The sequence below is a fragment of the Chlorocebus sabaeus genome, chromosome 13 (genome assembly GCF_047675955.1).
Source record: "Chlorocebus sabaeus isolate Y175 chromosome 13, mChlSab1.0.hap1, whole genome shotgun sequence".
Classification (NCBI taxonomy): Eukaryota; Metazoa; Chordata; class Mammalia; order Primates; family Cercopithecidae; genus Chlorocebus; species Chlorocebus sabaeus.
This window is the reverse complement of record NC_132916.1, coordinates 92,301,785-92,325,026: the sequence shown is the minus strand read 5'-3', so window position 1 is coordinate 92,325,026 and position 23,242 is coordinate 92,301,785. Positions and strand designations below refer to the sequence as shown.

Genomic DNA, 23,242 nt, shown 5'->3' with positions numbered 1-23,242 from the left:
AATAGCACTCAGGCACTCAGAATAAAATTTGTTTTAAGAAGTGTTGACCCTAAGTTGGCTTTCTCACCCTCTTCTCTCTTTTTTTTTTTTTTTTTCCCAGCATGATTTCTAAAAGAAGTGCAGCTGTGGAATTATAGCAACTGGAATTTGAATCCCAGGAACTCACTCACTTACCTACTATGTGACCTTGGGAAAATTACCTAAACTCTTATGGCCTCTGTTATGAAGAGTTATTAAAATGACCTGTGTAAAAGTGTCTGGGATAGTGAGTGGTACTCAATCAGAGGCGATTTTACCTCTCAAGGGATAGTTGGTGATGTCTGGAGACATTTTTTATTGTAAACAGCTGGACAGTGAGGCATGGTGCAAAGATGTGCTATTGGTATCTAGCGTGTAGAGGCAAGGGATGCTGCTAAGCATCCTACACTGCACAGGACAGCCACTTACAATAAAAAATTATGCAGAATTGGCATTATCCAACATGCCAATGACTCAGGCATTATACACAGTAAATGTTGAGTACTGTCTACTAATCATGGTAAACCAAATTGAACAGAATTTTTCCCATAGGTGACCACATCTGAAGGTTTGTTTTCTACAGTGTTGAAAATGCTCTTCCTTTTGAAGAAGGTTAAAGTGTACAGACACACACAAAAAGCAAACTCTATTCAGAAACTCTTACACAAATAAAATATTCCATTCAATTCAAGAAATACCCAAAATTCAGCTCTCTGATATTTGTTTTGAAAAGCTTTGGGCTAGGACAGACTTGAGATTTAATGTACTGTGCTCCATGAGCCAAACTTTGAGGGGAACTTTCAAGTGATTTGGATTTACGTTTGTAAATGCATTTATACATTTTCCCAATATTGGTGATATATTTATAAATAAAACAGAGAACTCAGCAAATCAAATGATTCTGTTTTATCTAGTCCTATGTGGAATTGCTTGGCTAAGAATAAAATACTCTAGGCAATTTCAGTGCCAACATAGTATAGCTTTATCTGAAATGTCTTAGTATCTCTTTCTCAGAAGTACAGATACTAAACAAATATGCAAATATAAGGTGATTTTAGTTCCGTTGAAGTGATTTGACCATATTTGTGTCAAAAGTTCAAGTAGTTTCCATCATATTTGTGGGGCAGGGAGGGAGCAGCGACTCTGTAAATACATTAGCTAGTTAGCTAGTTCTTAGTAATGCTATCACGTCTAAACCCTGCATTTATTTAATCCTTTCCTTTATGTTTTGGGCAAAACTTGCTAGACAAACCAACAAACAAAAACAAAAACAACTTACAGAAACTTACAAAAACAAGTTCTATTTTCTATTCATCAAATTAAATGTGGCTAGGAGGTTTGAAAACATATTTTGAATTTGATGGTTAAGTTTTAAACTATGAAGTGAGATCAGCTAAAATTGGATGAGGAAAAAACTGTGTGAGCCCTGCTGCTTGCTCACTGGACAGCAGGCCACAATTCATTCCCAGGCCTCAAGTAACTGATCAAAGTTGAGAGAAAAGGGGAAGAGACCATTATCCCCCAAACTGAACTGAGAAGTTCCAGTGGATGTTAGGGAGGGACTATAGGCCATGGCTGAAATCATCAATCATGTCACCCTTGTGACACCATGAGCAGGGGTAGAGAGTGATTTTGAAAAGTAGCTGCCATTTATTGAGAGCCTACTATGGGCTCTCATAGTAAGAGTTATAATACTTTAGATATTCTTTTATTTGATCCTGACAACACCTTTCAGGGTTGAGATTATCACTCCAATTTTTCCAATAAGAAAAATCAAGCTGAGGGAGATTAAGTAAATTGCCTGAATTCACCCAACTGGTAAATACCTGAAGCAGGATTTAGACCTAATGTGCGAGGAATGCTGAAATGGCTGAAAAAAAGTATACCTTGATTTGTGTTTGTCTATGTTAAAATAGATTTATTGTGGTTTAAAAAAAATGAATAAGCTTATTTTTTTCTTTTTGAGACAGCGTCTTGCTCTGGGCTGGAGTGCAGTAGTGCGATCCTAGCTCTCTGCAGCATGAAACTCCCCAGCTGTAGCAATCCTTCTGCCTCAGCCTCCTGAGTATCTGGGACTACACAACATGCCACCATGCTCAGCTAATGTTTTATTATTTGCAGAGACAAGGGTTCATTTTGTTGCCCAAGCTATTGCCTCGAACTCCTAGGCTCAAGTGATCTTTCCACCTCAGCCTCCCAAAGTGCCAGGATTACAGGTGTGAGCCACTGCACCTGACCCTAAACTTAATTTTAAAGAGCCTCTTTAGGTTCACATACTGTAGGGGTTTTATGCCAATTATATTATTATAAATAATCTATAATAATATAAGAAAATTAAAATAAGTTGGAGTCCCTCAAGCTCCATATGACAACCTCATGCATCTTTTTTATGGTTATATACACATATGCAGTTTGATAAAACAGAGTCATATACATTCTTTGAAAGCTCAAGATGACATTTTTTAATACAGATGTTTTGCTTTCTCCTTAGTTCTTTCCTCCTCCACTTACCCCCACATTCTAACATACAGTATATTTTCTATACCTTCTCCTTTATTCACATAATCATAATTACACATATGCATTTATGTATACATATCTACATATAGATACATATGTAAGTTCTTTGGTTGTTGCTTTTCTATAAATGGGAACATCTTATGTATGTTCCTCAGTGCATTTTACTTAACTACACTGAGGAAATCCCTACAATGCAGCTGGTTTGGTTCTGATTTATTCCTGATAATAGCAGCATAATATCCCAGAGTATGGATATACCATAGTGTATTCAACTATTTTCCTTTTATGGGCATTCACTTTATTTCTTCTTTTCTGCTATTATACAAAAATGATTGCCATAAGTATCTCTGTACATAGCCTTAATTTATTTTGAGCCCTGAAATCCTCCCTTTCCCTAACTCCATATCAGTCACCAGCTCACTCAATTTGAACCCTGACACATCTCTGGAATCTGTTCTCTCCCCAACTCCACCTCCATGGCTACTGCCTGGTTTGAAGCTTCATAATATCTAGCTTGAACTATTTTAACAGTCTCTTAGCTGTTCTTTGTTTTAAAACTTTCTCTCTCTCTCCCAACAATTCTTCTGCTTCCAGGATTCCCTTTTTGATATGCAAACGATCCTTATCTTTTCTGGTAACCTCGCATGTAGTTTGTGCAGTTGGCTAGGAGTAAGAGAAACAATCATGCATTGGAGATGGCGAATGGAAACCAATACTCTGACAGCATTTGGAGGCAACAACAAGGAGTGCTGACACCTGCCGACCTCAAGAGGGCCTGTTTCATCAGAATTGTTAGCTCCCACTTAGCTTCAGCTGACTACTGCCATGAGGGAATGTGGACCAGACTTGCCTGATAGTCTAATTTTTCTCTCACACACCAAAAATCTAGAAATCAAATTTTTAATGAAAATCTTCAAATTTTCTGGCCACACCAAAACATCTGCAATCTGAAACGTTTGTCCTTCAAGACAAAATGTGGCTCAGCCTGTGAGTTATTCACATCTCTCATTGTTCTTCTCATCTATCATCTCTTCATTGATGATTTTTTATTCATCCTCTAGGAGGTTACCTAAATGTGACGAAGGTTATTTGATTGAATGGATGTTTCATCTCTGGATCTAGTGAGAGTCTTGGGGCATTATAAGAAAGAGAAGGAGTTGGTTGCGGTGGCTCACACCTGTAATCCTAGCACTTTGGGAGGCCAAGGCAGGCAGATCACTTGAGGTCAGGAGTTCGAGACCAGCCTGACCAATATGGTGAAATCCTGTCTCTACTAAAAATACAAAAATAAGCTGGGTGTGGTGGCACATGCCTGTAGTCCCAGCTACTCGGGAGGCTGAGGCGGGGCAGGAGAATCACTTGAGCCTGGGAGGCAGAGGTTGCAATGAGCCAAGATTGTGCCACTGCACTCCAGCCTGGGCGATAGAGCAAGATTCCATGTCAAAAAAGGAAAAAAAAAAAAAAAAAAAAAAGAAGAAAAAGAAAGAAAGGGAAGGGAAAGTATAACAGAGAGAAGTTGACATTAGAGGTACCGTGGTCTCTTGCCTTTCCTGGGAGTGAAGTGGAAGCACAAAAACCAGTCATATGTCACTCACTAGACTCTGCTCCTGGGGCCAATTCCTGGCTCTCCTTATTAAGCACTTATGTGCCAGGCCACAGCTAAGGGTGTCCACATACATTCTTCATTTGCTCCTCATAACCACTCTTCCAGACAACTTTTATCATGCTGACTTTCAAATGAGGGAAGAGGGACTCCCAGAGGTTAAGTGGCTTGGCCCAAATCACATGGCAGGTAAGTGGTAGTGTTCAGGTTCAAACCTTAGTTTCCTAATCCCAGATATATTTCCATTGAGTACACTGTTCTTATCCATAGTGGGTTCAGTTCCATATTCAGAGGCCATGTAGAAGGAGGAGGAATAGCCTTCATTCTTCTTGACTGGGTATGTGATTAACTAGGTGGTTTGCCCAGGATATTTGATTCTGATAAAGCTCTTTATTGAAGGCTTATTCATGTCCTCTAGTTATTTAATCATCATTTCTAGAACCAAGAAAACATGTCATAATAAAAAATAAAACAAAAAGCTATCATAAATTTCCACACTGGAATATAAATGACTCTGATCCATTAGCCTTAATTTACATGCCTATGAATTAAACTTTACAAGAGTCTCTCTCCTCTGGCAATGTCCTGTGAAATCCTATCTCTGGGAGACTTTCTGGTTGGGGCCCAGTGCTTTAGTCCCGGCTGCATTTTCCGGAGTTCATGTCCTCTTCAGATTTTTAATTTATATTTATTTGTGATGCTTCTAGGTTAAGTCTCTGGTTTCTGTAAGAAATCCAGTTTCCTCTGATAATTCTCTCTATTGTGGCTAAACTACAGATGAGAGTGGCAGAATGTCTTGATTCTGGTTCATTTGATTTTCTCAGTTAACATTTGTTAAATATCTACGTTGCAGGTACTGTACTTAGTGCTGCATATATAAAAGTTTTGCTGCCCTTGAGGCTGTCCTATCTGGGAGGCAGACATGGAAAAAAATAATTCCCGAACAGTGTGGCAAGTACCCAGGACCAGTGCTGGCACAAAGGCAGCGGAGAGGTCAACACTGCCTATCAGAAAGAACAGGACCAAATGGAGGAGGGGCTGCACTGACAGACCCAACTTTCAGATTTTTGGGGGAACACATCATTGCATTTCCTTGGGCCACCCAAAAAGACAGAGAAAGCCAATGGTTTTGCAGGTTTGTGGAGCGCCAGCAACTGTTCCTCAAATGAGCAGATCATAGGTGGCTTCTATCAGAATATATCTAATTTGAGAACAAATGCTACCTTATCTTTTTTTCTTATTACATCTGCTTAATTTTCTCAGTCTGCCTTAAGCAAGGGACCCCTAGGTTTTTAAACAGGCAGAACCATACAACCTAATAAATAAAGAGGGTTTTGATAAAACCTTGGGATTAAAAGTTAACAGGAAGATTAGAGCCACAGCAATTCAGGTCCCTCTACAAGGTTGAGTCATCACTTAGACCTTCACTATGGACCATGAAACATCTCCTCTTCCTGTCTTTCCACAGCTAAAACTTTCCAAGTACATTTCCATGATAAATAAGATTTAGTCTTGGATAGAGATTTATTCTATTTTGGTCTCAGCCTCTTGGGAAATCAAGTGTAGAAGAAAAGGCTAAGTAGCACAGCCTAATCATAGCCAGGCCTGACAGTGGTCACCGCTTCTCTTCTAGAGAGACCACTGTATCCCTCATGACCTGAAATGTGACAGAAGATGTGTTCTGGGCCTCTTGGTTCCATTTCAGGAGAAGCATACAAATGCCTCCATTAAGCTGGGGACCTCACAAAGGACAGATAGTTATCAATTTTGTTGGCGCATTAATCAAGAATTTGGGCTGTATTAAAAGTAATTTGATAAAGTCTTTGGTCACAATAATCACAATAATTGAAAATAAAGTCTAAGAGCTTGGGGAGACATGGCTAGAAACTTTGTTATGAGTTTAATTTTTTTAACTGATAACATTTCCTACAATGCATTATTTCCTAAAAAGGTAAGAGTTATATTATACAAAGTTTTCATTCCTATGTGGAAAGCTGGTTGAGAAACACTGGAAAATTATAGGACCATCACTACAAGACCAGAACGAGGAATTTGATAGGTTGAGAATCTAGTTTGGTATGGGTGTCAGAATTGCTCATACTTTGCTATAGAAAACCTGAGAGGCTGGACTAGGCCAGGAGAAGAAATCTTGATTAAGAGAAGCCAGAATTCTGGCCAGGCATGGTGGCTCACTTCTATAATCACAGCACTTTGAGAGGCTAAGGCAGGAGGATCGCTTGAGGCCAGGACATCAAGACCAGCCGGAGCAACATAGCAAGATCGTGCCTCTACAAAAGAAATAATTTAAAAAGCTGGGTGAGATGGCATGTGCCTGTGTACCTGGGAGGTGGAGGTGGGAGAATTGCTTGAGCCCAGAGTTTGAGGTTGCAGTCAGCTATGATCCTGCCGCTGCACTCCAGCCTGGGTGACAGAGTGAGAATTAAAAAACCCTGTCTCTAAAACTTTAATGAATTAAAATTTTTTAAAAATAAGGAGGAAGCCAGAAGCCTAGAACTAGAGAAAGAGTAAACATGAAGCATCAGGACCAGATGAAGTAAAGCGATACATTTTGAAAACAGTCAAACCAACAAGACAACCTGGAATAGATCCAGAAATAGGGTGCACGGGGGCTTGGGGTCAAAGGTTCAGGAAGGGGGGCATGAAAATGAGAGAGCCCTGGAAGTCTGCTTTCTGTGATGCCAATGGAGAATGTTGAGTAAAGTGAAGGAAGCAGACCTGGGTCCGCAGTGAATCCTTCTGGATTTATACAGCCTTAGAAACCCAAAAATGTTTGAGAGCTGCAGGCCTTGGAACTCCTCCAGCTCAACCATCTCAATTTACAGATGAAAAAGCAGAGGCCCAGGGCACACAGCTATTTAGTGTCAGGCAGGATTCCCATTCTGCATTGTGGGCTTTCTCTGTGACTTCACACTCCAGCTGACTAGCAAACTTTTTAGTTCCACGTATAATCCAGCAGCTACTATATGCCAGGCCCTATGGTAGATGGTGGTGATTCAAAGATGCATGTGGCTATTATGATCTAATTGGTGAGGCAGAGAGCTTCAAAACTAATTCTAACCGGTAAAAATTACCAATGGACTTTAATATATGGGTAAATGCATATGTTAACGATGCTAAATGAGAAAACAGCAATGAAATTGTATATATAGTTGACCCTTGGACACATATTTGAACTGCACAGGTCCACTTACATTTTTTTTTTTTCACCCAAAAGAGGTTAGAAAACAGCATTTTCAGGCAGAACTGCTTAAACTGAGGGCAGACTTTTCCTATATACGTGTTCCCCAGGGCCCACAACTGGACTTGGACTTGAATATGAGATGATTTTAGTATGGGGGGCTGAGGGGAAGAGGGCCTGGAACCAGTCTGTTGAGTATAACGAGGGACAATGCTAAGTATGTTATGATCTCATTAAAAGTACATAGAAACTTGAGATATGCAGTGATTCACTAACGAACTGAGCGTTACAAGACATGCTAAGACCTTGTGTCATGAATACTTGTGCTTTTACTTGATCTCCCCGCTTTAGGGCCAGGACTGAGTTTTGTACTCGTTGTATCAGTGCATCTTGCCCCAGACCCGTCACCCACTGGAATTTGTTGTTAAACAAATGAGGCTTCCTTCCTCATGTGGCCCCCACCCCTCTCCTAAAGAGGACAATTAAAGTACGAGAGAACGGATGAGGTTAGAATGCTGGTGGGACTGAGATGGGAAAGGACCTTAAAGGTTATTCGTCCAAAGAAGAAAACCAGCCTTTTCCTGGCAGACGGAAACTGACGCGCTCCCCCTGGAGGCAGCGCAGGATGCTCCCGGGGGTCCGGGCGTCCCCGCTTGGGGTCCCCATCCTCGTGTGCAGTCAGGGCACTGGTGGGAACCCTGGGCTCCAGGCGGCCCTCGCGCTTGGCGCTGGTACAAGTCGGGGTAACCTTACGGCTTGTGCATCCAGAGAAGCGAGGTCCCTGGTGGAGACTAGCTTGGGATGGGTTGGGGAGACGCCCTCCGTTCTTCTAGATGCCTGGGGTCTCAACAGCAAGCAGTGGGGAATAAGACTTACTGAACAAACCCTGAGACTGTTAAAGGAGTGCATACTATCAAAGGGACAGGCATCCCCTGTGAACCTACTCAGGAATTTTTCCTAATGCTTAATTTAGCTTGTGGGTAGAAATGCTGGGGCGAGACACGGCCAGGTCCGTCCTGTTCCTCCAGGGAAGTCCCCTCTCCGCCCTCCCTCTCCATCTCCATCTCCTTTTGCCCACCTCCTCCTCCTCCCCTTCTCCCCCATCCCACCGCGCCCGCCCCGCGTCATCGCCCCCTTTCCCCTCCCACCTCCCGGCCGTGGTGCGGCGCAGCTCTCTCCTCCTCCGCAGTCTCGGCGGGAGCTCCGGGTGCTGTGGCCCGGCCTTGGCTGGGCGGCCTTCAGCTCAGGCTGGCTGAGTGGCTCCCAGCTGCAGCGTCCCCGCCCGCCTCCTCGGGAGCTCTGATCTCAGCTGACAGTGCCCTCAGGGACCAAACAAGCCTCGCAGGTAAAGATGAAGCTCCCCAAACCCAACAACCTTAGAACTTAGAAATTTCCCTGAGAAAGGCAGGACCTACCCGAGGAGCGCTTCTTTGAAGAAAGGGATCGAACTTGGCACTTTCTTTCAGTCCTCAAAGAAACTAACCACCCTTCCCATAGGCAATTCTGTGTGCTGGCCTCTGCAGTTTAATATTAACAGCAACAATGTTTGCATTGGAATATAAATGGAATTCTTTCTGCTTAAGCAGTACCAGAGGGGACCCTCTTTATTTTTATGATTGTTAACAGATGCCATTGAGAAAGGTATAAAACGCATTCCTGGAAAGTCTCTTTGGCGGGGTTACTATGAAAGCTAGCCTCGCCCTCTACCCTTTTATCAACTTGGCTGCAGGGGTCAGCAAAAGGAGCATAGGAAAACGTTTAGAAAATAAGGAGGCGAAACGAAGTAGAAAAGCTTTTGACTTGCTTTGAAATACTCTAGCTGAAGAAAAAAAGTGTGTGGGGTGGTGGTGGATGAAACATTGGCAAAATATTGACAATAGTTGAAGCTGGTGATGTGCACATGGGGGTTACACTTTTCTCTCAACTTTTAATACTTTTCTCTGTGCTTTTGCGTGGTCGTGAAATTTTTTATAATAAAAGGTTCTTTAAAAAGTTGTAGAAACACTCCCGCCTGATTGCTCAGACGTTTTTACACTGTCCTTGATTTGAAAAGAAGCTGCATGCTGTGTCTAGGGGGCTTTCACCCCTTATTAACCCTTCTGACTTCTGAAATTCATTCTTATTTTATCCGAAGTACATTTGTCTCCCCAGAGGATTAAAAAAGTCATATTTTGCTGGCCGGAGAATTATACTTAGAATCTGGTTTATAATTTAGAAGAGAGAATGTTAAAATCCCTGCCAAATAAGACATGTAGGCTTGAAAGTAGCGGCCAAGTATCATATGGAATTTTATTTTTATTAGGAAATATTAGAGGAGTTCCTTTAGTGAGGGAAGTGGTGGACGTGGATACTGTCCCCCATTTTTCTTCCAGATAGCTGGAAAAACTGTATGCTTTTAAGAAGCTTTTTCATGTTTTAAAATGTGAGATTGTTTAGCATATACTTGGCATATAGTATATGCTCATTAGATGTTAAAATAAACAATTGCTAGTGTGAGTTAATTTTCTCCATTGGGTAAATTGTTTTCCTCTGCCCAATGCTCAAATACCCAACAAGCATATTGCATTTTAACAGTAGGATCAGACTCAGAATTTGGGAGGAGGGAGCCACTTTGCCTTAGCACTGAGTTAACTTTGCAGATGAGAAATCTGAGATGGAGAGCTTAGGAAACAGTAAAGTCAAGTTAGTAGTATGCAAGTTGTTATTTTATAATTAAAAACTTTAAGCTTCGTATAGGTAAAACTTATGTGGGTTAGCTAAAAACATTGTGACCATAGATGCTTTAAAACCTGAAAAGTAGCATACCTATTTATAGATATTCTTTGCTCTCAAAGGCCAACTTGAAAAATACAGATAAGTTTAGAGCTATATGCTGTGCACTTCATAAGGCAGCATATGAAAGAATCCTCTTAGGGTTCCTTTAATGTCATTCACCCCAAATTTGATTGATCCATACCATTGCAGAAATTGCAGAAATTTACATGTACAGGTCATGGAAAAATAGCCCCAAAACAAAGGGAGGTTTTGTTTTTTATTGTGATGAGAAACAGAAGTTGTGGGTTACTGTAAAATAATCAACTGTGTAACTTTACCATCTTCCTTTCCCTCAAGTACTGCCAAACTTTTTAAACAGACATTTTTTTTGGTCTCCATTTATGAAACTAAACTTGAAAATAGTGCTATGGTATGATATTTTGAATAGAAATTGGCCCGCTGTCAATGAACTTTCTTGCCGTTTATTCTCAGCCTAGAATCAGTGGAGAGCTTATCCTTTAGTAATGGATTATAAAGCATTTGATAAACATATGTGAAATATCTGACAGGTTCAAGATTTTCCTTAGCATTGAAATAAATTGTGGCACGTTTGGGGGACTAGTTCACAGTGCTGTAGGTCATGCTGGAAGTGTGCTGGCACTACAACTGTTTTTGAAAAACTCTCTGCCAGAAAATTGTCTGGCTGTAGACACCATTATCAGCCCTCAGTTCATCAGGATGGGCTCCGTGGCCTGTAGGTGGGTTTTCTAAATGTAATAAATTCCATATGTCACAGCCATTTAGTATATTATTAGCCAGTTAGAAGTTTTGCCCCTGCTGAATCTTACATGTTTTTAAAATAAAATCTATTTCACAGCTGAGTAAGTGTAAATATTTTAAATACCTGCCTTAGATTTGCCATCAGCAGGCTAACTTTGCCATCTAGTGGTAGCAACATGGATAACAGGCAAGTTCTTCCCTGGATGACTAGGAATTGAACCTTCCTGAGAAGCATTGATGAGTAAGTTACTTGTGTTTTCTCATTTGCGGTTTACTCTAGAACTTTAAAGCTGGAAGAAATCTTAGAAATGTTCTAGTCCAACTCAACAGTTAAGGACTATCAGATAGATTCTTTAAAAAAGGCTTCGAAACGATGCATGACAGAGTTAGCACTTGGTATGCATTTGTTGAATAGACAAATTTACCGTTCTAATTCTTTTTTTTCCTCTAGCAATATTGCCTGTCCTACCGCCATGAAGTTTTATCGTGATCTTCTGTTTTTAGTGTTTTTAGATTTAAAATTGCATTTCTGTATATTATTTCTTAAAATAACACGTTTTCATTTATGTTTTAAGTCCCAGAAGGAAACATTCTTTTCCGCTGGATTTTTTTTTTTTGGAGACAGGGTTTACCTGTCTCATTCTAGTTGCCCAGGCTGGAGTGCAGTGACACAATCACAGCTCACTGCAGCCTCGACCTCCCAGCTTAGGTGATCCTCCCAACTCAGCCCAGAGTAGCTGGGACCACAGGCATGCGCCACCACACTTGTAGAGACAGGGTCTCCCTATGTTGCCCAGACTACTCTCAAACTCCTGGACTCAAGTGATCCTCCCATCTCAGCCTCCCAAAGTGCTAGGATTACAGGTGTGGGTCACCGCGCCTGGCCCTTTTCTACTTTTTAATCACTCCCTACTACTACTACTTGTTTTTTCTTTTTTTGACGGAGTCTCGCTTGTTGCCCAGGCTGGAGTGCAATGGCGTGATCTCAGCTCACTGCAACCTCTGTCTCCCAGTTCAAGGGATTCTCCTGCCTCAGCCTCCCCAGTAGCTGGGATTGCAGGTGCGCAACACCACACCCAGCTAATTTTTGTATTTTTAGTGGAGACGGGGTTTCACCACGTTGGCCGGGCTGGTCTGGAACTCCTCACCTCAAGTGATCCACCCACCTCGGCCTCCCACACTGCTGGGATTACAGGTGTGAGCCACTGCACCCGCCACTCCCTGCTACTTCTTTCTTTCTAAACAGTCAGGCAGCCTGTTGTTTTTACGTGTAGTAGTTTCCTACTGCTGCTGTAACAAATTACCGAAAACTTAGTGGCTTAAAACAACACAAATTTATTATCTTATGGATCTGCAGATCAGAAATCTAAAGCTTTATTGTGATCTATTTTTAGTTTTTAAATTGCATTTATGCATATTTTTCTTAAAATAACACATTTTCATTTATGTTCCTCCTTCTGGAAGTTCTAGGAAATACTTTTTTCCTCACCTTTTGCAGCATCTAGAGGGCACTCATATTCCTCAGCTCATGGTCCTGCGTTACTCTGGCCTCTGCTTCCATCTAGCAGCTCTTCCCACTCTTAACCCGTTTTTGCTCCTTCTTATATGAGCCCCTGTGATTGCACTGGACCCACCTGGATAATCCAGAATAACCACTTCACCTGAAAATCCTTAATGTAATCGTATTTGTAAAGTCTCTTTTCTTGTGTGTGGGAAGTAGTCACAGGTCTTGGGGATGAGGATATTTGGCATACCATGATGAGGCAGTTAGAGATGTATAAAATACCTTATAAATATCTACCTGAGGTTTGGCTCCCCCTGTTTGATATGAATAACATTTGCTTTAATCTTTGTGGAGTGCTTACTGTGCTCTGGGCATTGTGCCTATCATATTAGTTTCTCCCAAAAATATTCTAAAATATTATCTCTATCTAATAAATGTGGGAAATAATGTCTAGAGAGATTAGGTAACCTTCACAAGATCACAGTGTAACAAGTGGCAAGTGTACTTAAGTTGATTGGGCTTCAAAGCCCACTGCCCCCATAATCATGGAAACACTGTAGTTCTTACTCCCCTCTTTCATTACGTTACAGACACGATTATTTTCTCATACACTTTCTAACTTAAATGTTTCTAACTTATCTTTCTAACTTAAATGTTACCTCCATGCAGTGCTGCTGTCAGGGAGCGCCTCAGTGGGTCAGGAATTAGATTCCAGCATCTGTTCTCCTCAGCATCTCTTCCCCCAAAATAAAATTGACTTATGAAAGTTTTTACAATTGTCATCCAAAACATCACCGATTTCTTTAGTGATTGCTTTATTCCTGTTTATGTCATTTGTAACTCTCCCCCTCTCCTGCTGTGGCCTTTTGCCTAAGCCATTTCTCTCTGCAGTTATTTGGAATCATCCGGCCAGGCCCCAGTGTCTCCCTGTTGTGTGTCAATCCTGAGTAGGTGGAGGATGAAAGTAGAGAAGATGAGAGCATGTCCTCGAATTTAGGTATGCATGTAAACACAGCCAGTGGTGCTGGGAAGGACAGGTGTTGGGATTGCAGATGGCTAAATAGAGGACAGCCAAGTTTTAAAAGGTGGTCATGCAATCATTGGTGTGTCCTAACATACACACTAAGGTAGAGGGTGGTGTTGGCCCTACAGGGTCATTGATATGACTGAGTAGTTCCTGACCCACAGCAGCCTCCCAGGAACTGTTTGACAGATCAATGCAAAATCGTGTCGCATGGCAACATACTATATACATAAATATGGACAAGTTCCTCACTAGACATTACAAGGAACCAGGTGAAAAGAAAGGCATGAGTAATTGTGAATCTGTCACCTGGTGAGGGAAAGCAATTCAGTGCAGGTCCTTCAGTGTTAAGTCAGCATCTTTGCTTTCTCATAGACAGGAAAAATAATTGATTTGAAATATTAATACAGTGGGCAGCCTTCTAATCTTTCGTTAGTTTGCCTGCTCTATCTAAGCTAGAATATAAACTTCTAGAGTAAAAAACAAAACACAAAAGAGAAACTGAGCCTTAAGGTATAATGTCATTTCATCATAGGATTCTATATACTCTAGATAGACTCACTCAAAAAGTTGAGTTTTTCTTTCATTGTAGATCACTCCCTTAGAGTAATTATGTTGACATAGAGTCTGTTTCTTTTTAGACTGAGGGTCTGATGCAGTTCCAAAATTCCCAGTGAAGATCCAGGCTATAAATAAGACACAGAAAATGCAATTTACGTGTTTTGTGGCTGCAGAGTGTTTAATCACACTTAAGTTTAATAGCAATGAAAAAAATATATTATAGAGCCATGGATATTCATAGAAATGAGTAATTAGGAAAGCATTCATTTGGGAAGTCTCTAAAGTGAAGCTGTCCTTGAACAAAAAACAAAACAAAACAAAGAAAAAGGGAATTTTAGAGTGAGTTGGAAACTATCTATCTTGAAATAAAAATATTTGACTGTGAAACTGACTTTTTAGAACACTACAAGGTCTCTAATTTTGGCTTATATAACAAGCTGTTCTGAAGTGATACGAATTCACCAATTAAGGTAGGATAATAATTATAAAATAACATGTGCTAACTGCTTACTATCCTCTGGGCTCAGTAGTAATTCTTTGCATGTATCATCTCATTTAATCTCTATAACAATGTTATGAAGTTGAAATTACTGTAATATTATCCCCACTTTGCAGATGAGGAAAGTGAAGCTTCGAGAGTTAATGAAATGTCCACATGTACATGCCTCGTAAGTGGTGAAGAGGGAATTGAACCCAAGCCTTCCCACTCCTTGGTCTGCACTCATAACCACTATGGTGGAACAGATGCAGAAATATTCTCAACGCTGAGAGCAATCACATTTCTAAGAAACTATAAACAAATAACAAAAGGGTAATAGTAAGTGATCTCGTAGTTAAGTGTGGTCACGTCTGTTAATAGATTGGGTACAAATGTGTAATTACATCTCTTCCATCGGTAAGCGTTCGTCTGCGTACACAGACATTCTTACTTCCTCCTTAATTCCCTTCTACTCAATCTGTCTTCAGGATCTAACCTATAATCAGCTGTGTGTGTGCTGACTCACAGTGGTGGACAGCAATCACTGCAACTTCGCTTTCATTCACCAAAATTGGAATTTGAAGCCCCAAATCCAAGCCATCTGGAAATGGACAGTGAAGGTCACAATTATATTGCAAGACAGGAAAAATGAGGGGGGTGGGGAAGACAAGGGACGTTAGACTTTCAACATTTTATAGCTGCCCCTTCAATTGGGACTGTGTCTTTTTAGATCAATGAGTTAGTCCTTTTTGGACAATGGACATATGTAGATATCCACTGAACAAACTGGGGATTGCTCTATCAGTAAGAGCTATCATTTATGCCACATTGACATTTTACCACAGGACAAACTTAGATTTTCCAAAAGAAAGTGTCCTTAAACATTTGCCCAATTTTAAATTACAGGCCAAATTAGGCTAAATCCATGTCCTCTTATTACTGTGATTCTGAGGTCATATTACAAAGCTCTGCCCTTCCCATGCCCAAGGGTAGACGTGGGCATGGTTTTTATTGTGGTGCACTGCACAGAGCTCCCTCAAAGGGCACCAGGCAGGGCTGGTGAACCAATGCCATTGAATGATCTGTAGTATGAGATATTGGAGGCATTACATATAAACCTTATGAATTTCATTTTTTGAGACATATGATCCTAGTTCACACCACTGCACTCCAGCTTGGGTAACAGAGCAAGACTGCCTCTGAAAAAATAAATAAAAATAAAAATAAATAAAAGTAAGTTATGTTTGTTCTTTATGAACTGGCTGAGTGATTTGATATTGTCAGTTGCTAACATAGTAAAAGAATGAAGTCAGAATAAATTAATTTTGTACACAGAGATAAGCAGATGTCATTTAAAATCCAGATAAGCCATCATCCTTGCAAAGACCACCTTCTGGGGTACGGCTCATGTTGCTACACCAGAGCCTTGGCTACTGTAGTGGTTCTTAAACTTTATTGAGTGTCAAAATCACCTGGAGGGCCGGTTAAACCTACCTGGGAACTGCTCTCCACCACCCTTTCAGGAGAGTTTCTAACAGCAGGTCTGGGCAGGCCCTGGGAATTAGCATTTTTAACAAGTTCCCAGGTAATGCTGAAGTTACTAGTGTAGGGGCTGTCCTTTGAGAACCCCTGGTCTGGTGTTTCCTTTTGGTGAGCAACCAGGATTTGGGTTCTCAACCACCATTCATAACTGCTGTGAATGTGAATGTGAACACAGAACAGGAAAACCATGCCTATGTCATTGGTGTTATCATTTGGTAAATCAAATCATTGCTTTGTACCAAGCATGGTTTCAAAGGAACTAATGGCATTGGAAATTTCCAAAGTATTGGCTAAGGCCTTTGACTAGAAAATAGCTTTATCTACATAGCCAGAAATAAAATTATACTTAAATACAATTCAACTCTGATGAGGCTTTCTTAGAAGTCTGGCTACAGAATTATGGCATAGGACAGAACTACCTGGGGAAAGAATATCTCAGTAACACTATTTAGACCTCCTTTATTTTGCCCAGGAAGGACTTTCACATGCGTATTGCTGCTCAGATCATTAGTATCAAGTGTTAAGATATACCAAGTGAGATACTTTGTGTCTCTTGACGTGGATATTTGGCTGACTTTCAAGCTTTGATGTAATCATATATTAAGTACACAGTGGACAGCTGTTGTCATAAAGAGCTAAATGAAAAAGCAATTAAAAAAAAGTTTCCCACACCAAAACAACTCCCTTGATTGAAATTTTGCTGCGAATCAAGTAGATTTTTTTTTTAAAAAAATATATGTATAATGATATATATCATTTTTATGTATTTTGGTTTGTTGATAAGCTAAGTAGCAGTAAATAACTCTTTGATTTTCACTTTTTTTTTTCAGCCAAGGACGTAAATTTTCATCCTGGGAACTACAATTTCAGCGCTCAGTAGAGTTACTGAGTTGTGAGCCTTTTTCATTCTAATTAAATTAACTCGATGAAATACTATTGTGAAAAATTGCATAGAAGACAAAATAAAATACTAAGTGGCTCTACTCTACAAAATCCTTGATGATATAATTACTGCTTTGCAGTGGTGACTATTAGAAAATATTGTAACATAACGCAGATTTCCTCCTCTCCTCCCCTCCCCTCCCCTCTCCTCCCCTCCCCTCCCCTCTCCTCCCCTCCCCTCCCCTTCCCCCCCGTCTGTTCTTTGACAGGGTCTCACTTTGTTGCCCAGGCTGGAGTTCAGTGCCATGATCATGGTTTGCTGCAGCCTTGACCTCCTGGGTTCAAGCGATCCTGCCAAGTAGCAGGAACTACATGCGTTTGCCACCATGCCTGACTAATTTTTTAGAAGTTTTTTTTGTAGAGATGAGGTCTCAGTCTGGTCTTGAACTCCTGTATTCAAGGGATCCTCCCATCTTAGCCTCCCAAAGTGCTAGGATTACAGGTGTGAGCTACCACACCCGGCCTGCTTAATATTTCCAAATGTATAACAGTTCAAATTAATTATGTTTTCATTAATATATCACATTTAAACAATACATAGGTTAATGTAGCACACATTTTTGTAATGTTTTAGTTTGTTAATAAAATTATTGTACTTGTATATGGCAAAATAAATTCTGTTGTATCAAGGGATACCGATATTGAACTCTGCATCAGGGTTGATTTTTGCCTTTTGTGCCAGTGCATACATCCTGTGGGTGTACCCTGTGGTACAATGGCTGTGGGCCATTGCTAATGTGCTTTCTTTTCCATACAAAAACCAAATAAATAAAATAAAACTTATCAGAAAGCATTGAGGATGAAGGTATTGTAGGGCTAAGCGAATGCTGAATTGCCTCTGCTTTATACAAAGTACAAATCATTTGCTTAAGTCTTGATATTTTAACTATTAGTTAAAAATGACTTGAAGCATAGTTCACAAATAACAATGACACAGAGGTTCAAAATTGCTGCTCCAGCGTGCTCCTACTATACCCACCTCCAAGCAAAGATTGACACATATCAGTTCCACTAAATAGATACATGTACGTGCCAGTGAGCCTCTAGAAAAGAAAAAGAGAGCAAGAAGATTTGAACAGTAGGAGAAATATTATATAATTTATTACGTGCTGGCACCTTTAACAATATTTAAATAACACAACTACACTGGTCTTAGATAGTGAGACCTATGGTGAAAAGAGACTATATCTAACCATTATCCTGTCCTCCCAATAGCCTGTACTTCATAAATTCTTACAAATAATTTTAATATGCAGTAATGTCCCACCATAAGGCATTTTGTAGGATGCTTTGCTTAGATGGTGGTTTCAAGCATAACTTTGTTTTTTAACAATGCATGGTACATTTTTCTTACTTTAGCATAAAATGGTCTGTGCTGTATATTTTCTTTTTATGACCAAGAGTTCTATAAAAATCAAAGCAGATCAATAGAAGATTAATTAGCAATTTATTTATTGCTAACACTCTTACTGCTTTAAAACATTATCCAGTAATTTGCATTGCACCTTTACATCAGCTTGGGCTGCCCATCCTGGTTCATGGACATTCACTGTATTCAATGAGCGGTTTTTTTAGCTCTGTGCTAGGCAGTTACAGTCTAGAGATGAAGAAGTTATGATCCCTGTTTTTAAGTAGCTAAGTGTTGGAAAAGACCGCAGCGCATTTGCTGCTATCTTTATTTCTAAATCATCTGGATATAAAGTTGTAGGATACCTAAGGAGGAGAGTGTGGCTTAGCCGACAGAGGATCCCAACCTACTACCATATTGTACTCCCTCAGGCACTGGGCTGTTAGGGGAGCTGGAGGGGGAGGTGACAGGATGACAGGTTGGGGTGGGAGCGAGGTCGATTAGGGCTGGTGGAGGGAAGTTTGGGTGAAAAACAACTTACTGATTTTGGAAGTCTGTGTGAGCCCACTTACCAGCGTTTATCTAATCTCAATAAAATCTAGGTAAGGTGGAAATAAGGGCACCTCTTTGTAGGGAAGGTACATTTAGGATCCAAGGCCTAAATGAAATGGATAAGTAAGATTTAAAAAGAAAACACTGTAAACCTCTCTCTTTTTCTGTTTTTAAGGAAAAAATTAGAAGATCAAAATGGAAAATATGCTACTTTGGTTGATATTTTTCACACCCGGGTGGACCCTCATCGATGGATCTGAAATGGAACGGGATTTTACCTGGCACTTGAGAAAGGTACCCCGGATTGTCAGTGAAAGGACTTTCCATCTCACCAGCCCCACATTTGAGGCAGATGCTAAGATGATGGTAAATACAGTGTGCGGCATCGAATGCCAGAAAGAACTCCCAACTCCCAGCCTTTCTGAATTGGAGGATTATCTTTCCTATGAGACTGTCTTTGAGAATGGCACCCGAACCTTAACCAGGGTGAAAGTTCAGGATTTGGTTTTTGAGCCGACTCAAAATGCCACAAAGGGAGCATCTGTTAGGAGAAAGAGACAGGTGTATGGCACCGACAGCAGATTTAGCATCTTGGACAAAAGGTTCTTAACCAATTTCCCTTTCAGCACAGCTGTGAAGCTCTCCACGGGCTGTAGTGGCATTCTCATTTCCCCTCAGCACGTTCTAACTGCTGCCCACTGTGTTCATGATGGAAAGGACTATGTCAAAGGGAGTAAAAAGCTAAGGGTAGGGTTGTTGAAGATGAGGAATAAAAGTGGAGGCAAGAAACGTCGAGGTTCTAAGAGGAGCAGAAGAGAAACTAGTGGTGGTGACCAAAGAGAGGGTACCATAGAGCATCTGCAGGACAGAGTCAAGGGTGGGAGAAGAAGAAAACAATCTGGCCGGGGTCAGAGGGTTTCCGAAGGGAGGCCTTCCTTCCGGTGGACCCGGGTCAAGAATACCCACATTCCGAAGGGCTGGGCACGAGGAGGCATGGGGGACGCTGCCTTGGACTATGACTATGCTCTTCTGGAGCTGAAGCGTGCTCACAAAAAAAAATACATGGAACTCGGAATCAGCCCAACGATCAAGAAAATGCCTGGTGGAATGATCCACTTCTCAGGATTTGATAACGATAGGGCTGATCAGTTGGTCTATCGGTTTTGCAGTGTGTCCGACGAATCCAATGATCTCCTTTACCAATACTGCGATGCTGAGTCGGGCTCCACCGGTTCCGGGGTCTATCTGCGTCTGAAAGATCCAGACAAAAAGAATTGGAAGCGCAAAATCATTGCGGTCTACTCAGGCCACCAGTGGGTGGATGTCCACGGGGTTCAGAAGGACTACAACGTTGCTGTTCGCATCACTCCCCTCAAATACGCCCAGATTTGCCTCTGGATTCACGGGAACGATGCCAATTGTGCTTATGGCTAACAGACACCTAAAACAGGGCGGTGGATCATCTAAATCACAGAGAAAACCAGCTCTGATTATTGTAGTGAGATCACTTCATAGGTTATGCCTGGACTTGAACCCTATCAATAGCATTTCAACGTTTTTCAAAATCAGGAGATTTTCATCCATTTAAAAAATGTATAGGTACAGATATTGAAACTAGATGGACACTTCAATGCCAAGTATATACTCTTCTTTACATGGTGATGAGTTTCATTTGTAGGAAAATTTTGTTGCCTTCTTAAAAATTAGACACACTTTAAACCTTCAACAGGTATTATAAATAACATGTGATTTCTTAATGGACTTATTCTCAGGGTCCTACTCTAAGAAGAATCTAATAGGATACTGGTTGTGTATTAAATGTGAAATTGCATAAAAGTCAATGGTAACACAATTAGTATCAGGATAGAGACAGAAAGTTACAACATAGTTTGTACTACTCTGAGATGGATCCATTCAGCTCATGCCCTCAGTGTTTATATTGTGTTATCTGTTGGGTCTGAGACATTTAGTTTAGTTTTTTTGAAGAATTACAAATCAGAAGAAAAAGCAAGCATTATAAACAAAACTATTAACTGTTTTACTGATTTAAGAAATAACAATTACAATGTGTTATTTAAAAATGGGAGAAATAGTTTGTTCTATGAAATAATCTAGTTTAGAAATAGGGAAGCTGAGACATTTTAAGATCTCAAGTTTTTATTTAACTAATACTCAAAATATGGACTTTTCATGTATGCATAGGGAAGACACTTCACAAATTATGAATGATCATGTGTTGAAAGCCACATCATTTTATACTATACATTCTATGTATGAGGTGCTACATTTTTAGGACAAAGAATTCTGTAATCTTTTTCAAGAAAGAGTCTTTTTCTCCTTGACAAAATCCAGCTTTTGTATGAGGACCATAGGGTGAATTCTCTGATTAGTAATTTTAGATATGTCCTTTCCTAAAAATGAATAAAATTTATGAATATGACTTTTAAAAGGAGGGTCTGGTTATTTTCCTTAGGAACCAAGGCTGCAACACTCATTCTGGCCATCATGTAGTGTAAGCAGAGTCCAGTGACTGCCATGGGGCAAAACACACAGTAGGCACTCAATGTGTATTTCTTGAATAAATAAATACTTGCTGAAGGGCTGTAAAAAGGGAATAGTTCAGGGCATTATGTTTAAAGAGTTTTAGTGATCTATAAATCAAGTACACCTTAAAATTCAGCAATTGTAGGCCTTATTTCTGGTCTGGTCTGTTCTTTCCAGTAGTTTCTAAGGTCACATCATTCTCTCTCTCATGGCACACTCAAGTCGTTAATTCTGCCAGGGTTCAAATTTATCTTACCATTTTTTAATAATGGGGAGTTATACTCTGGACTAGTATGCCAAGAAATAATTGATTAGATTATGATAAATGATTTTGTGAATGATGTTCAAAACAGCAGAAATTCAGTACAAGTGCAGAATTTTTTTTTTTTTTTTTTTTTTTTTTTTTTTTTTTGAGATGGAGTCTGGCTCTCTTGCCTAGGCTGAAGTGCAGTGGCATGATCTCGGCTCACTGCAATCTCTGTCTCCTGGGTTCAAGCAATTCTACTGTCTCAGCCTCCAGAGAAGCTGGGACTACAGGTGTGTGCCACCATGCTTGGCTAACTTTTGTATTTTTAGTAGAGATGTGATTTCACCATATTGGTCAAGCTGGTCTCCAACTCCTGACCTTGGTTGATCCACCTGCCTCAGCCTCACAAAGTGCTGGGATTACAGGCATGAGCCGTTGCACCTGGCCATGCAGATTCTTCTATAATGTGAACCTCTTAAAAATAATTCCATAAAAATTTAAAAAATAAATTAGCTGTAACTCTTACTGTATCTGTATATATGCTTTTGTAATTTTTATTTAATTGAAGTAGAGATAGAGTCTTGCTACATTGACCAGGCTGGTGTCAAACTCCTGGCCTCAAATGATCCTCCTGCTTTGGCATTAAAGTGTTGAGATTACAAATTTGAGCCACCATGCCCAGCCATATGTGTTTTGTATACAGGATTTCAGCAAGTATTAACTACCATTTTATTTTTTTAATGATTTGATTTAATTCCAAGCACATTTCACTGAGTAGTATTTTATTATTGTTTCCAGTGGAATACGGTTATTGACTCAAACATTTTGCTCAGTTTTTTTGGGGGGGAAAACATCTATGTGATCACAGAAACAAAAATGTTCCAAGGTCAGTTTTGCATACTTACACACTTGCAAACACACAAAGACATACACAGAATCTTCGTCTTTGAGTCTTTGAATATAACTCCTAGGATTTGAGCAAGTTTAGAATACCTTTGGGTGCTTAGTAAAATAGTTTGGTACTGAAGGTTAAATTCTAAGTACATATTTATTATATATTTAATTATTAAAATCATTGTCCAATATACTTTTCAAAAATATAAAATTGAGCTTGTTTAATTTGCAGAGACTTTTTCTTTTTTTCTTTTAGGAACAGTCTTGCTCTGTCGCCCAGGTTGGAGTGCAGTGGCACAATTACAGCTCACTGCAGCCTTGAACTCCTGAGCTCAATAGATCCTCCCTCCTCAACCTTACAAGTAGCTGGGATAACAGGCATGCATTAGCATGCCTGGCTAGAGGTTTTTTGTTTTGTTTTTTTTTTATTCTGTCATGCACTTTTCTTTTCCAAGTGAATCCTGAATCTTATATGACCTATTTAGGAACACTAAAATGTATTGTATTAACCAGAAAGTTTTGCTTCATATACTTTTTCCTCTTATGTTTATCAGATTTGAAATTGAGAACTAGATTGAACTCACTTAGCTAAACAAACATACTTAGTAGACATGCATACATGTCTACTGTGTGCGAAGGACTGTACTGATTTATCGTCTTGGGATGCTTGCCAATGGTGGATTTCAAATAACAATTTTCAAAACAACTGAAATTTAAAATTATGGCATTCCC

At 40.1% G+C, this 23,242-nt stretch overlaps 1 protein-coding gene across 1 annotated transcript; it reads left to right on the top strand.

Annotated features, from left to right (window-relative positions):
* Positions 1-8,483: 8,483 nt before the first annotated feature.
* Positions 8,484-21,437, top strand: PRSS35 (serine protease 35). Its single transcript, XM_008006476.3, has 2 exons — positions 8,484-8,685; positions 19,001-21,437. Exon 2 carries the CDS (start codon positions 19,021-19,023, stop codon positions 20,257-20,259), a length of 1,239 nt encoding a protein of 412 aa, XP_008004667.3. The 5' UTR covers positions 8,484-8,685; positions 19,001-19,020; the 3' UTR covers positions 20,260-21,437.
* The last annotated feature ends 1,805 nt before the right edge of the window (positions 21,438-23,242 follow it).

What these genes read in the sequence shown, in the direction of transcription:
- PRSS35 (XM_008006476.3), top strand. Translation starts at nt 19,021, where the DNA reads ATGGAAAATATGCTACTTTGGTTGATATTTTTCACACCCGGGTGGACC.